Here is a 13,168-nt window from a genome sequence, read left to right as displayed (position 1 = left end):
AGGTCACATGACACGTTCAAATCAATATACAGGAACAAACTGACAAGGAAATCACATCTGTTTTCCTGAAAGTACTCAGATGTTTTATTCCCTGTGGTTCTGTGGACTGGTCTTCAACAGTCTGTGATACAAGTGATGTCAGGAATGATAACGGGAAGAGGTCTTTGAATCATCAACAACAGAAGTCATTAGTGTGTGATTAATACTGATCTAGACAGAGGTTAAATATGAGAGGTCTTCTGAGATGACGTCCTTCACAAGAAGCTCATGACAGTCCCCTTCTTCCCGACCTGGTGAGGCTGCAGCGCATGGAACTGAATCACAATCCTGTTGATCGATATGACAACAGCACAGATTCATCACTTCCTTTGTGTGACAACTTCATCTGGACAAACAGTGCACGGTCTTCAATGCTAATTCCATGTTGGGGGTAGGGGGGTCGGGTGTGTGTGTGTGTGTGTGGGGCGGGGGATTCAAAGATCCAGAGATCACATCTGATGGGTGACATAAAACTGAAACCAGGCTGTTGTCATTAGAGTCAACTGACCGACTGTGATATATAATATATATCAAGATTTTTTTTTTTTTTGACATGTTGGAGTTTGACCCGGACCACTGCGGTTGGGACTAAATCTATATGGTATATGCTCCATCAGGTGAGCCACTGGGACGCTGTACTGCTATTTTACCTGTAGCAGAACAGAACACTGATGCTTACGTCTTGACGTGTATTTTGTCACAGCGCAGAGACCTTATCAGTCTACTGCTCAGTGAATAGCCTCAGCCCACTGTTGACTGTCACTGGTCTGGTTTACATTATTCACAGCACTTTAAGGACAGAGTTTAAAGTGTACGACAACACAGGTAAAATTGGGACAATCCTGAATTATACAGGAAAGGTGGCAACCTGTCTCTGGTGGGGCATTGCCCCTGCCCCCCATGCCGAGAATGGTATTTGTTTAGGTACTGGAGTGCACCTACGATGTGCGTTCTGACTAGTCTGAGTGACGGCGAAGCCTCCTGCTCACATTTCCCACAGAGATATCACTGCAGGTTCAGTAGCTATGGAGGCTAAAGGAAAGGTCGAGTAGATTATGAGCAGCTCTGCAGACTGTGCCTGCCCTGCTCCAGTGTGTTGATGGTTCAGTCCGTGTGCAGGCAGAGCTCACCTGTCTTCAGTGAGACCGAGTTCTCTGGTCAGAAAGTCAAAGATCTTGGCACTGTGCTCCTTGTTCTTCTCAGCGGTGTCAGTCACACCGATGGCGGACACTGACAGCATCACACATGGAGAGCAGGAGCCCGCTATCAGCATCGGCAGTCCAGGCGTCACCACCACATTCATCCTCTGGAAGAAAAATGACATCAGAAGTGAAGCTGAAGCTGTTTGTGGATCATCACAATGGGATGGGGGGAGGGGAGAGAAAAAGTCATATACATGTGTGTATCTATGTATTTACAAGATGTTGTCGCTGGCATAAGTAAATCTATCCAGTCATTCTGACAGTTCCACTTAAAAGGCACTGGAAACCACTTCTCTACACACAGGGTCCAAAAGCCTGAGACCACATTAAAGACCTGGAAGTCATCAGGAAGTTTGAGGATTCAGAAACAAAGGAAGTTGTGTCATTTAAAACGAAGAAAAAATATTTAAGATTCTAAGTCAGAGATCAAAGCCAAGAACATTTAAAATGCTTTTTTCAAAAGCTAGATTTCTTTGAGTTGTATCTCTTCCATTGAAGCAGGTGTTCAGGTGACTCAGTGACTAAGTGGATCTGATCTACTTATCAGAGGTTTGTTCACCAGTTAGAAAGAACGCTGGGCCAGCACAGTGGGAAAATAGCATCAGAACTGGTGGGGAGGTAGGGAGAAGCACCACTCCATCCTTCATAAACAGGCTCTACCCTCTGGTCTGCAGGATTCATACTGCAGCAGGATCATGACCCACACACCTCAGAGCTTTGCAACATCTACTCAAAGACCAGAGAGGACCAGGACTCCTGACTTTCATAGACCCTCCTCCTCAGTCACCTGACCTCAGGCCCAGTGAACATTTATGGGAGCGCTTGAAGACTGAGGAAGCTGAGCCCTCTGTGACATCACAGGAAGCTCTATGGACCCTTCTCAGATCATGAAATTCATATACATTTTTCTTTCAAGCTGATTTTATCGTTCGAAATTAAACTATTTGTTTTACATTAAAAAAAAGCAACATAGAAGCATCTTGACTTTTATTATCTGGCCGCAAGAAAATTAAGGTCTTACATTTGGACATTTTAACATGGGAGTCTATGGGGATTGACTCATTGTTGGAGCCAGACTCTAGGGGTCATTCAAGGAACTGCATTTTTTTTTAACCCATCATGTTTCAACCGTTTCAACCCTGGAGGTTGATGCTGACATCAAGCCACGCCCACATAATCGAACGCCCTACCCAAGCAGCCAATGACAAGAGGGCTGCAGGCCGCAGCTGGAGGCAGCTGGACCTTACTGCAAAGATGCACAATCTGTCATTTAATGCCGTGAACTTAACTCACAGTGCAGCAACACAAATATACACACCATGTAATCACAGCAAGACTGTGACAGACCAGCGTCACACAGGTGACTACACCTGGTGAGAGTTGAGACTCCCCAGTGAACTTCAGCAGCCTCTGTCCCAGTTCCTCATGTGACATAAGTTGGTTTAAACAAACGTAAAGCTCCATCATTAACATTCCTCCTCCGGCGGCAGGGCAGGACGACAGCGAACCAGCAGCCTGCACCCTGAGCACAGCTACAGGTCCACGGTGACCGGGACAGGGGCGAAAATGTGACTCACGTCCTCCGGTTTCCCCAGAGCGGCCGCGGTGCTGCTGCACAGCCGCTTCAGAAAGTCCTCGGAGAAGGAGCTGGGCGGAAGGTTACTCTGCAGGGCGATGAAAGGCATCTCTACGGCGGGAGTCTGCTCACAGCTCGGTACGCGAACGAGAGACCGGAGGGCAGACAGCGACGGAACCTTTCTATATACAGTTTCTGGACGGAGCAGACCTCTTCCGGTTTAGGCTTTCGAAATACACGTGCTGCTGCTTGCGTCACAAAGCCAAGTTGCTGCTGATTGTATGTTTCGCTGTTTTGAAGTATAAGGGTTCATCAATAGTTTATTGATTTTTGTATTATTTAAATGTATGTACCATATTTTATTATATTTTTATATTGAAGACTTGTAGGTGTTTCCAGTGTCTGAGTTCCATGAGAAACACAAACTAAATAAATAAATGAATCAATAAATATGCATTTATTTCCCAGGACATGGCGGTGAAAATGAGCCTTTATGTTAAATGTTGCAACCTTCCTCCAGCTGACGTCTTTATTTTGAAAGCACAGCCGGATGTAGCCGTCTGACCTTCACGCGGCTGAGTACGGGCTGAGTAAGGAGGTATATCCAGGATGGGGGCCTCTGCTGGGCCCTCAAAGTACTCACAGTAAAAGCTGGCAGTGCAGAAAAATGACTCTGTTCAGGTTAGGTTAGGCTGAGGTACATTTTCTGCTGATCTCAGATCATCAGTAAAACCCATCAATAAAATCATCTTTTTCAGAAGGTGGAACACAAGAAAATAATGAATCATTAGTCAGATAGTTGTAATTTTCTGTTGACTGGTCAAGTCCTCGAGATAGCTCTGAGTGTTAAGTAATGAGGCCTCGCAGTTTATAACCTCTACATATTCAAAGTGTCAGTGTTGGGAAGCAGTGTAGCTCAGCCACATTCGTGAGCACAGTGATTCAAGTAATTCAGTTACTGAAACTCTTCTCTACTGTCAGCCTACCTGTTTTGGTTCATCACCTTTTGTTATGATTTCATATGACATGTACATCAGTCATTTTGATCATTTATTTGCACTTTGCAAGTATGATATGTCCCTCTGAGATGTGTTGGAGTAGAAGTATCAAGTAGTGATGAATGAATTTACTCAGTGCTCGTACCTCTAATTTGTACTTAACTATTGAACTCAAGTAAATGTTCTTCCTTCCCACCACTAGTTCAAATAAAATACAAAGAGTTTAGAGTTTGTGGTTAAAAAAAAAAAAAAAAAAAAAAAAGACTCCACACACTGACAGAATGTGCAAATAGGTAGCAGCTATTTAATAATCATATGTCACTCTCCATTAGCAAATACATCTCACACAGCAGCCACCAGTCACACAGAATCAGCTCGCTCTCTGCCTGAGGTACAGCAGTCAGGTTTGTGTTGTGTAGTGTCTACAGCATGTCTACAGTTCGTTTCATGACTGACATCTGTCAGCCATGACAAGTGAGTCGTATCCTTCACACCAGTGATGTCACACCTGCAGAAAAGTGGGGAAAAAGATTGTCATGAGAAACACTGAAATAATAACACATTGCTTTAAACTCATGTGCAAGTAAAGTTTTTCTACAGCGGTATAAAACATTATCAGCAGCATTAAAAGGCATATTATAGTTTGGATATGGAGAAAAATCTTCCCACTGTGGGACTAATAAAGGCTATCTTCATCTTAAAAGAGGAGCATGAATGGAGCCCTGTGGGACACCTGTACTAACCTACAGAGCACCTGATCTGAAGCCATGTGAAACTACTGCCCGAGTTCTGTCTTTTTGTTTTTAGTTTTTCCAGTAAAACGGTCTGCTCATGATTGTCCAGGGCGTTAACAGTATCATTTAGTCCACATAGTGCAGCTGTTGTCAAACCCTGACTGTTGAGACTTTTATATGTCCTTTGTCTATGGAACGACTCACAGCTGAGTTTACTCTGAACACTGAAACTGGACAATAGTTGTTGAAGTGAGTGGTCTCAGCACCTTTATGTAAATGACAGATGAAAGATGTGAGGTAGTGGTGCACTGAGGCACAGAAGGGAAGGATCAGCTCATCTTCAGCCTGACTGGTCTCTGTTTTTAAACTGAGCAGTTTACTGTAAACCTCAGGCTGTTTATCGGTCAGAGAGAAAAAGTCCTGACAGGATGATGGCTCGCTGTGAGCGCCGCTGTGTCGTCTCCAACCATCATCCACCAGACTCACCGTGGGAGTACTTGCACTGTTTGAGCGCCTCGTTGAAGCCCTCACATAAACTCAGGTCAGTCTGGTTGGTGGCACAGTCCAGGAACTGTTTAACCTCAAAGTGACAGGGGCCTGTGTGGGCTGGAGCAGGCCGGGGGGGCTCCTGGAGCGATATCAGCAGGGGAAGAAACACAGCACATGTCAGAGTCTCACATTTCACAGCTGGACAGTGACTAAGGTCAGCAGCTTTTGATTGGGAACAACTGTACAACCAACTACCAAGCACATTTCATACATGAGTGACAGGGTGAGCTAACTGTTCGTCCAAGTCCCTGTCCCTCCTGAAAACGTCTCAACCTCCAGTTCAAGTGAACAAGATTATGAATCTGACCAGACATTCAATGATGATGCTCGACTTTATCAAATGCACCGAAAAGGTACCAGGTTGTCACGCTGCCCAGCATCCTGTCTCTGTGTATTAGTATAAAACCATGAAGGTATTGCGATACCCTGATGTTCAAAATACCACGATGCGTTCTGATGATGTGCGACAGCTCGGCAGTGTGTTATCAGTGCAGTCAAAGCAGACTTTGACTTCCAGCAGGTACAGTGGACGTCTTTATCATCAAATTCTCCAGACAACAACCTGCTCTACTCTACACAACTCAGTCAGACATTGCACAATCTGAGCCACAGAGCTCCTCTGGGTAATGTCTGGGTAAGTTCAAGGTCGCAGTGCATGTAAAAAAAAAAAAACAATGGCTGCAAAATCTAGTGCTCTTGGCAACGGTCCACGGCTTGTTGACAAAGCAGACGCAGGAGGCTGATGGCCGGGGCAAGCCCACAGACACCACACAGCCCGCTGACCTGTTTAAAGAGCAACAGGCTGAAAAAAATGATAGATCGTGATCACTACACCAGGATTCATAAATGTACACACAAAAACCACACATACGTCATTTCCCTCACATGAATCAGTATTTATGAACAGACTGTGATCACCTCATCATTCTTCTGACCATGTGATCACATGGGTTTTTAGAGCAGCAAGGTAAAGAGACAATGAAGTGAAAATAAAGAGGAGGCACAGAATTTAACATCAAACTAAACAGACAACTTCATTAATGTCTGTTTACACAGAAAAAAACTATTTGAAAATTCAAAAACATAAATAATTGTGTTTGTGCTCATTGTTTAATATTATATCCTTATTATCTATTTTGAGTCATTGTGTGAACTGTTTCCAGACTATCTTTAATACTGCCTTGTCACAGTTTGATTCCTGTCTGGAGCCTGATGAAGACGTCTCTGCTCCTGACAGATGAACTTCGCAGTGAAACAGGACTTTACAGTTGGAGTTATTGAACTGAAGTTTACCCATCAACAATCAGTGAAGTTGTGTTTCTTTGTTGTCCTTCTTTTCTATGCCTGATAACTTGCCGCACAGACAGCGTTTTTGTCTGCAGACTGATAATTATGTATGGATAATTATGGATAATTGTGGGAGTAGAAATGAGGCTTGTGCACGTGAGTCCAATTTCTTAAAGAGTGAGATAAATAAAACAGAATCATGTGAACGCATCACAACTTTGTAATTCTGACCAAAAGAATGTGTATGAATATTTCTGGTTTTGTGTGTACACGTAGTTTGTCACATAGTTAGTCTGTATCAGTTACTCAGGTAGGTACTGTCATCACTTTGGTATCGTCATGACACTAATCCTAATAATAATCCTAATCTAATAATAAAATTCTCTTATCCATCTGGCGAGAACAGGTGTTACTGAGACATGACAAGAGCAAGACAGTCGACCTGAAGGAATCACGTCTCTGCCCAATGTGGAGGCAGAAGGAAGAGAATAACTACCCTGGTGCAGGTTGGTGGCAACACACAGTGCAGCTCTGGGCATCAGACCAAATCTGCATCCGTGTCTTTACAGGCTAATCCAGCCCTAAAGATAACCCAGATACCCAGGATAACCAGGATAACCCAGAACAAAGAAACAATGTGCGTAACAAATTCTCTCTATTTCCTATTCGTAATGATTGTGCATTTTCTCCACTTTTTACCTCTTTTCTTTCATCTTCTTGTCGGTCTTCATTTTATAAAACCAGACTGTCATCATCATCACTGTTACTCTGATGACTATAGATTTTCTGTTCAGTCTGTATGTTTTGTGTCTGTGTCCTCTGTCAGTTCAGGTCTCCAGTCATCCTGGTCACACTCCACCTCTTACCTGGTGCGTAGGCTTGGCTGGCTCTGGACTGCTGCTGCTGCTGCCGCCACTGAAGGCTCCTGTGAGGGCGCTGCCGACGACATGGCCCACGGCTGAGCCTACCGCCACCCCCGCTGCTGTAGTAGCCATCTGAGCCATGAGGCCTGGCCCCTGGGACTGAGCTGGAGCGGGGGCCAAGGAGGCCGGCGGCGGATGAGAAGGGGCTGGTGCATGGGATGGAGCTGGGCTACAGAGAGAGCAAAAAGACACAATTTCTTGTGCATTAGAGAGGATTAAAGGGGCATTACACAATCTACTGCGTCAGTGACAACAACATCCAAAGTGCTGGTGCTCTCCTAAACTCTACCACCTCTGCTGACCCCTTCAGCTCCATAAGAACCAGTAAACATATCTTCATACAGCTCACTGCAGCAGTAACTGATCTTCTATCAGACCTGGTTACAGTTTGTTTGGTCTTTGAAAGGGTAAAACATAAGGTCACATGTTCACCACAGGGGAACATGAAGTCTTCAGACTGACACAGCCAAACAGACCTGTGTATTATAACCACACAGGACTGAGGAGGAACGAGCGTAAACCAGGATGGAGGAGGACTGAGTGTTAACCAGGACCTTCACCTTCAATTCTGACTCTGAGGTTTCAGGGCATCACTTCCCACACTTGTGTGTTGTAGGTTATGCGTGTTACATGAAACAGTCCCATCACAACCACAGGAAAAGAGGTGAGTCTGCACATGACCATGACTTCAGTCAGCTGCTGTCCTGGGGCCGCAGCACAGAGTGTGATCTCCATGTGGGCGAGTGACATGTATCATGTCATCACAGCTCTGCCTCAGGACAGCTTCCCTGCACTGACCTTGTCCTGACCTCACATTACGTAACATGGGCTCTGTGACCACTGACGCAGCAGTGCTGGACCAGGGGCAGCACCAGGCTGCACGCCTCGCCAGCTGATTATGAAGGTAAAAACTGTCCGGGCTCCACCGTCAGTGTCGTGTCTGTGTGAGCTAAATCACAGCCTATTCCCGCGCTTTAAAACACGAAACTCTCCAAATGTCCCAACAAAACAGCGTGAGCCCGGTGACACCGGGCGTCAGGTGACATGCGTTTACCTGGCTGGAGCTGAGGGGCGGCTGCGGCTTCCTCTCGCCATGTTTTACACCACAGTTAAAACACGGACAGGCGACCGGGAGGACTCACACGTTGCTTCCACGGAGTGCTCTCCTACTCCGCTGCCACTCAAGACACACGCCGCTGACTGACCTTGTGCAAAGTTTGCCAGCTGCGCACTCAAATGTCGCGAGATTTGACGCGATCTTAGCTTCTGCTGTGGGCTGACCACACTTCCACCTGCTGGAGTGGAGAACTACCACCACTGTTGTGTGCAGATCACATACTTGGTTGACCTTTGGAGGAGAAGAAGCAAATAAAATTCCTGCAGTCTGCTCCACTGCAAGGCGGGAAGGTTCAACGACACAAACACTGAGCTGCAGCCTCCAAAATGATCACACAGTTGAGCCAACACCTCTGAATCAGTCTCATCCATAGACTGTATGGTCTCATCACAAACTGATTACGACCTTCATGAAGGAGCATCTACGGCACGACCATTTATTTTAGCCAGGTGTTCCTAATAAACTGTCCACTGAAGGGGCAGGTGCTGTGTGTGCAGTACAGACAGGGCGGGAGGCATCTACCAGAGGGACACCAAACAAACAGCCGTTTGTTTCTGACCACGAGTCACATAAACCCACCATCAGTTTGTTAAAGAGTCTGTCTGGATATCTGCCTGACTTCAACTGAAAACTGACAGTTTAGCATATGATGACCCTCACCTCTAAACATGTATCATATCGGAAGATGTCTGCAAGAAAGTCTGAGATTCAAGTTTCCAGAGGCAGGAGCAAGTCACAGTCTTAACCTTCAAGCCTGAGTCACTTTGGTGAGAGTCAAGTCAAGTTATTATAAACTCTGATGATCAGCTCCAGGTTCAGGTAAAGACAGAGGTCATAAAAAGTATAGTTTGACTTTCGTCATGAATGAAAACTGTTGCAGCTGTTAACACCCTATAAATCTGAGTCCAGGTCTGTGGCTGCAGCCTCCCACTGACACTGTTATTATGTCTCCATGCTGGCGACAGTTAGGACCTGAGTCTCATTCTGATGAGCGTGATGTCTCAGAAATATCTTCAGGGATCTTCTCACAAATTCATTCACTAATTATGGCACAATTTAACCCAAATGTCCATAAGGTGAAAATGAAGTGATGACATTGTATATCCAAAAGGTCAAAGGTCAACTTCACTGTAACATCATAATGTTCTGCAGAAACATGTCTGGTCATTATTCAACACTGTAACTCTAGACTGTGACCATGTTTCCTGTAACTTGCCTGGTTGGTGGGGGAAACAACCGGAGAGGGTGACTCTAGTTATTAACAGTCTGATTATTATCATCACCTCCACCAAGGGGGTCCTGAACTGATCTCAACCAGACTTGGTGGAAGGATGGGGGAGGGGCCTCCCCATGAGAGCTGTCTCTGCTGGCCTGCTGCATCCTGGTAGGTTGCCAGGTGGGGTGTGGACATCGCACTAGAAATCACCCAGTCATGTTTCAAAAACATAACTCATCATTATCTAGAAAAATGCAATTATTTAACAAAAAACGTCAAGTCCATTTGAGTCTCAAATCATGGAATCAAGTCAAAGTCGAGGCGGTCTTTCATCAGTGTTGGTCAAGCAAGTCTCAAGTCCTCAGGTCTGTGACATAAGTCTGACTCCATCCTGCAGACATGTTTCATCATCTCCACCCTGTCATTGTTTTTATCATTGTGTGAAAATGCAGATGTGAGCTGGCAGCAGCTCCACCACATGAATACTGACTGTCACTGAAATGTGAGGAACCTCTGTCACACAGCAGTGACATGAATTATTTTACTGACCTGCTGTTCAGTGTTAGCAGACCCCTTAACTAACTGAAAACATAATCAGCAAACACGTTTAAATGCATAACCACTCAAACTGAAGCCACGTAAACTGAGAGACTTAATTCATAGATGAAACACCTTCATATCTGTGTGTGGTTAATCCAGAGAATTCAGTACCTGAGCGAAGGGCCACTCGTTATAACTGTCACACTCCTGTTAAAGCTGTGTTCATGTGCTGCAGCCACACTTTACTCTCTGTGTTGTGCTCTATTTCCATTTTGCTGGTGAAGCCATGGAGGTCAGATTAACCTCCTGAGGGGCCCCAGGACAAACATGTGTTGTTGGGCCCCCGCTCAACCCCACTGTACATGTCAGTTTGATTATTTCAGTAGAGCTTTATGTGTAGAGGCTCCCCTGCTCTCCACCTCTGCACATGTATGAACGGTCTGTCCCCGCTGTATGTAGTGCAGCGTGTGCAGGTCCGCTCCCGAACACAGGGGGCGCTGTGCTCCTGCATCCATCGTCCCTACTAGAAAAACAAGTTAAAGCTTCCGTGCAGCCATCGCGTCAATAAAGACTCCGTGGTCCTGCTGTACAAGTTTTTCTCCAGTATTAAAAAAAAAAAAAAAAAAAAAGCAGAAGCTTGGTGATGCGTTTCAGATAACGCTGCCGTTTCTTCCGATCGGTGTGATCTTCAGGACAGCGTCCGTCCCCCCCCCTTCAGAAGCCGACTGTTGACCGCGGGCTGGGACCATGTCGGCCGCCGTGGACTTCCACTCTCAGATCGCTTCCATCATGGAGGTGCTGGCTAACGCGGCCGTGGCCGAGATCTGTAAAGTTGTTGACGACGGATACGCGGTGGTTCATCTAGAAATGTCCCGAAGCCAGAAGGAGAACGAGTTCCTGCGGAGGAAGATCAAACTGCTGGAGCTGCAGGTCGCCCGGTACCGAGCGGAGAGAGTGAAGGGAGCGGAGGGCTCCATCAGCAGCCGCTTCCCCGGGGTCCGCCTCCTCAACCGGCAGAGCAAGGACTCACTGGCTGGTACGTCGCCCGAAACCACTAACTTGCATTTAGCAAAACACTTCGTCCACAAAACCGTTCACAAGTGTTCACAGGCGCGTTGGACCGCTCCCGTGAAGTCGGTATCATGTATTAACCAAGCGGCTACCTCCGAGAAATGAAGCCAACAGTGAAGAGCTGAAACCTGCAGTTCCTCCAGTGACCACTAGAGTCTGGCTCCAACAGTGAGTCAATCCCCATAGACTCCCATGTTAAAATGTCCAGAGAGCAGAAATAAACATGTTTACAGCCTGGTACAACAAACTGTTTTGGTCTCTATAGCTAATTTCCTCCTTCATGAATTTTTATATAACTCACCTGTTAACATTTTATTAAGGTTTAAAGTTAGGTAGAATTGAGGGCGTGGCCTCTTTGAGTGATAGGTGGGTGAGTGTATGCTGGCCACAAACCGGCAAGCATTGAAGTCTAGGCTCCACACACACCCCACCTCTTTGACCATTTTTGGATTAGCCGAGAGTTAGGAGCGGGGTCAGGCACTGCCAAGACGGCGATGGTGAAGCAGCTCACTCTGAGCTTCAGAAAGCTGTGGGTGACATCAGAGGCTACGTCCATCTTTATTTACACTCTATAAGTATAAGCCCAACTTCAAGTTTAAAGAGCTGTAAAAAGCAGTTTGTCACCTGTAGGGCAGAGACTCCTGCCTCCAGCCCAGGTCAATGGATGTGAATGGGACTTAATACATCGTACATCATACACTATTTGTTCTTCAAAGCCCCAACATTTAAATGTATTTTTATTAAATCTCCTTGCTATTCCAGCACCATTTGTCAAAGAAATATTCACACATCAAAATGTTAATCTAGGAGGTGGTGGGAAATGTCTTATTATTTCCCAAAAACTCACAGTTTTATCGTCAGTTTTTCTCTGTAAAAATACCCCACACTGTTGTAAACATGTTAAACTCATCCTCACATCCTCAAATGTCACTCTTCACACATTTGTGCTCTCTTCTGTCACTCTTCAGAAACAGAAACGCCCCTTTTTTAAACTGCCTGTATCACCCATATTTTTGACATCACAAACAAATAATGTATATCACTGCGTTCAGCAGAGGCTTCGGTCTTAAGTCTTTCACTGGGAAGTCAATCGAGAGGTGCCTCTCAGCTGAATCCATGGCTGTGGTCAAAAAGTCTTTTTTTTTCCTAGGTCGCACTATTGTAGTTTCACCACAGCAGGCCCACATAAATGTAGAAATCAACAGAGCTCAACAGGTTTGAGGTGTTAAATCTGCAGCCTTTTTCACTAAGATGTTGTGTTGTTTTGAACACTGAAGAGATTCTACCTCTGACATCTGCTCTGTTTACAGAGAACATTATCCTGTGTTCAGTTGTAGTAATTAGTGGCTAATTATTCTCCTCTTAATGTTCTACCAGGCTCCTCTCTGCAGGGCAGGACTCGGTTTCTGAACCGAGGCCCAGGATCTCAGCAGTGTGTGCAGAAGAGCCAGCCTATCAACCTGGACCAGGATCCTGATCAGGAGGTCGTCACCACCACCAAAACTGAGGTAGTTAATCCACCGTGCACTAATACCAGAAAACCATCTTCATAGAGGCCTTGACAGCTCCATCTGATCTCTCTTAATATGACCTCCAGGACTCACCAAGGTCCGGTTCAATTTTTGAAAGGTTAAAGAGGGGTGTGGGTAATGATGGTCTCCAGCCTCAAACCAGGGACGTTGTGGTTGATGGCTAAAGTCCTACTCTGTTGGGAACAGGTCAGGGGCATTGCTAGACATAAAGCTCTACTGGGGCGTCATGAGTTTTCCATGTTCTTGAATGCATCACTATAGGAAGCATGGCAACCAAAATATCTTTTCATATTTGTGTCTGGAATCTGGCAAAATAAACGTCATGACAGTGGGATAGCCTACTGTATGTCTTAGCAATAATTTGTAAAAATATATCATTCACCG

At 45.5% G+C, this 13,168-nt stretch overlaps 3 protein-coding genes across 3 annotated transcripts in view; 1 reads left to right on the top strand and 2 right to left on the bottom strand.

Moving 5' to 3' along the window:
- Window positions 1-56: 56 nt before the first annotated feature.
- Window positions 57-3,038, bottom strand: ddt (D-dopachrome tautomerase). The gene is made up of 3 exons (XM_071505504.1): window positions 2,819-3,038; window positions 1,170-1,345; window positions 57-327 (listed from the first exon to the last, which is right to left on the bottom strand). The coding sequence occupies exons 1-3, from the start codon at window positions 2,924-2,926 to the stop codon at window positions 255-257; spliced, it is 357 nt and encodes a 118-aa protein (XP_071361605.1). The 5' UTR covers window positions 2,927-3,038; the 3' UTR covers window positions 57-254.
- Window positions 3,039-4,094: 1,056 nt separating this feature from the next.
- chchd10 (coiled-coil-helix-coiled-coil-helix domain containing 10) lies at window positions 4,095-8,553 on the bottom strand. Its single transcript, XM_071505494.1, has 4 exons — window positions 8,363-8,553; window positions 7,252-7,477; window positions 5,036-5,177; window positions 4,095-4,323 (listed from the first exon to the last, which is right to left on the bottom strand). Exons 1-4 carry the CDS (start codon window positions 8,401-8,403, stop codon window positions 4,304-4,306), a joined length of 429 nt encoding a protein of 142 aa, XP_071361595.1. The 5' UTR covers window positions 8,404-8,553; the 3' UTR covers window positions 4,095-4,303.
- A 2,154-nt stretch (window positions 8,554-10,707) lies between these two features.
- LOC139636056 (uncharacterized) overlaps window positions 10,708-13,168 on the top strand; it is a 43,327-nt gene continuing 40,866 nt past the window's right edge. Inside the window, exons 1-2 of the mRNA XM_071503729.1 lie at window positions 10,708-11,217; window positions 12,630-12,760. Coding sequence (XP_071359830.1) covers window positions 10,929-11,217; window positions 12,630-12,760 — 420 coding nt within the window. The 5' untranslated portion in view covers window positions 10,708-10,928. The remainder of the gene's footprint in view (window positions 11,218-12,629; window positions 12,761-13,168) is intronic.

This window comes from Trachinotus anak, unplaced genomic scaffold (genome assembly GCF_046630095.1).
Source record: "Trachinotus anak isolate AG129_WGS33_773 ecotype Australia unplaced genomic scaffold, CSIRO_AGI_Tana_v1 ptg000019l, whole genome shotgun sequence".
Taxonomy (NCBI): Eukaryota; Metazoa; Chordata; class Actinopteri; order Carangiformes; family Carangidae; genus Trachinotus; species Trachinotus anak.
Note: the sequence above shows the minus strand (reverse complement) of the source record. Positions and strands in the feature narration are given on the sequence as shown.

Bases quoted from the DNA above. Each gene is read 5' to 3' on its own strand.
- ddt (XM_071505504.1), bottom strand. From the start codon at position 2,926: ATGCCTTTCATCGCCCTGCAGAGTAACCTTCCGCCCAGCTCCTTCTCC. The intron at 1,346-2,818 runs GTGAGTCACATT...TTTTTCTTCCAG, and splicing joins CTCTGGGGAAACCGGAGGAC to AGGATGAATGTGGTGGTGAC. The intron at 328-1,169 runs GTGAGCTCTGCC...ATCGATCAACAG, and splicing joins CTCGGTCTCACTGAAGACAG to GATTGTGATTCAGTTCCATG.
- chchd10 (XM_071505494.1), bottom strand. From the start codon at position 8,403: ATGGCGAGAGGAAGCCGCAGCCGCCCCTCAGCTCCAGCCAG. The intron at 7,478-8,362 runs GTAAACGCATGT...CTCTCTCTGTAG, and splicing joins CGCCCCTCAGCTCCAGCCAG to CCCAGCTCCATCCCATGCAC. The intron at 4,324-5,035 runs GTGAGTCTGGTG...ACTTTTCTGCAG, and splicing joins ACAGTGCAAGTACTCCCACG to GTGTGACATCACTGGTGTGA.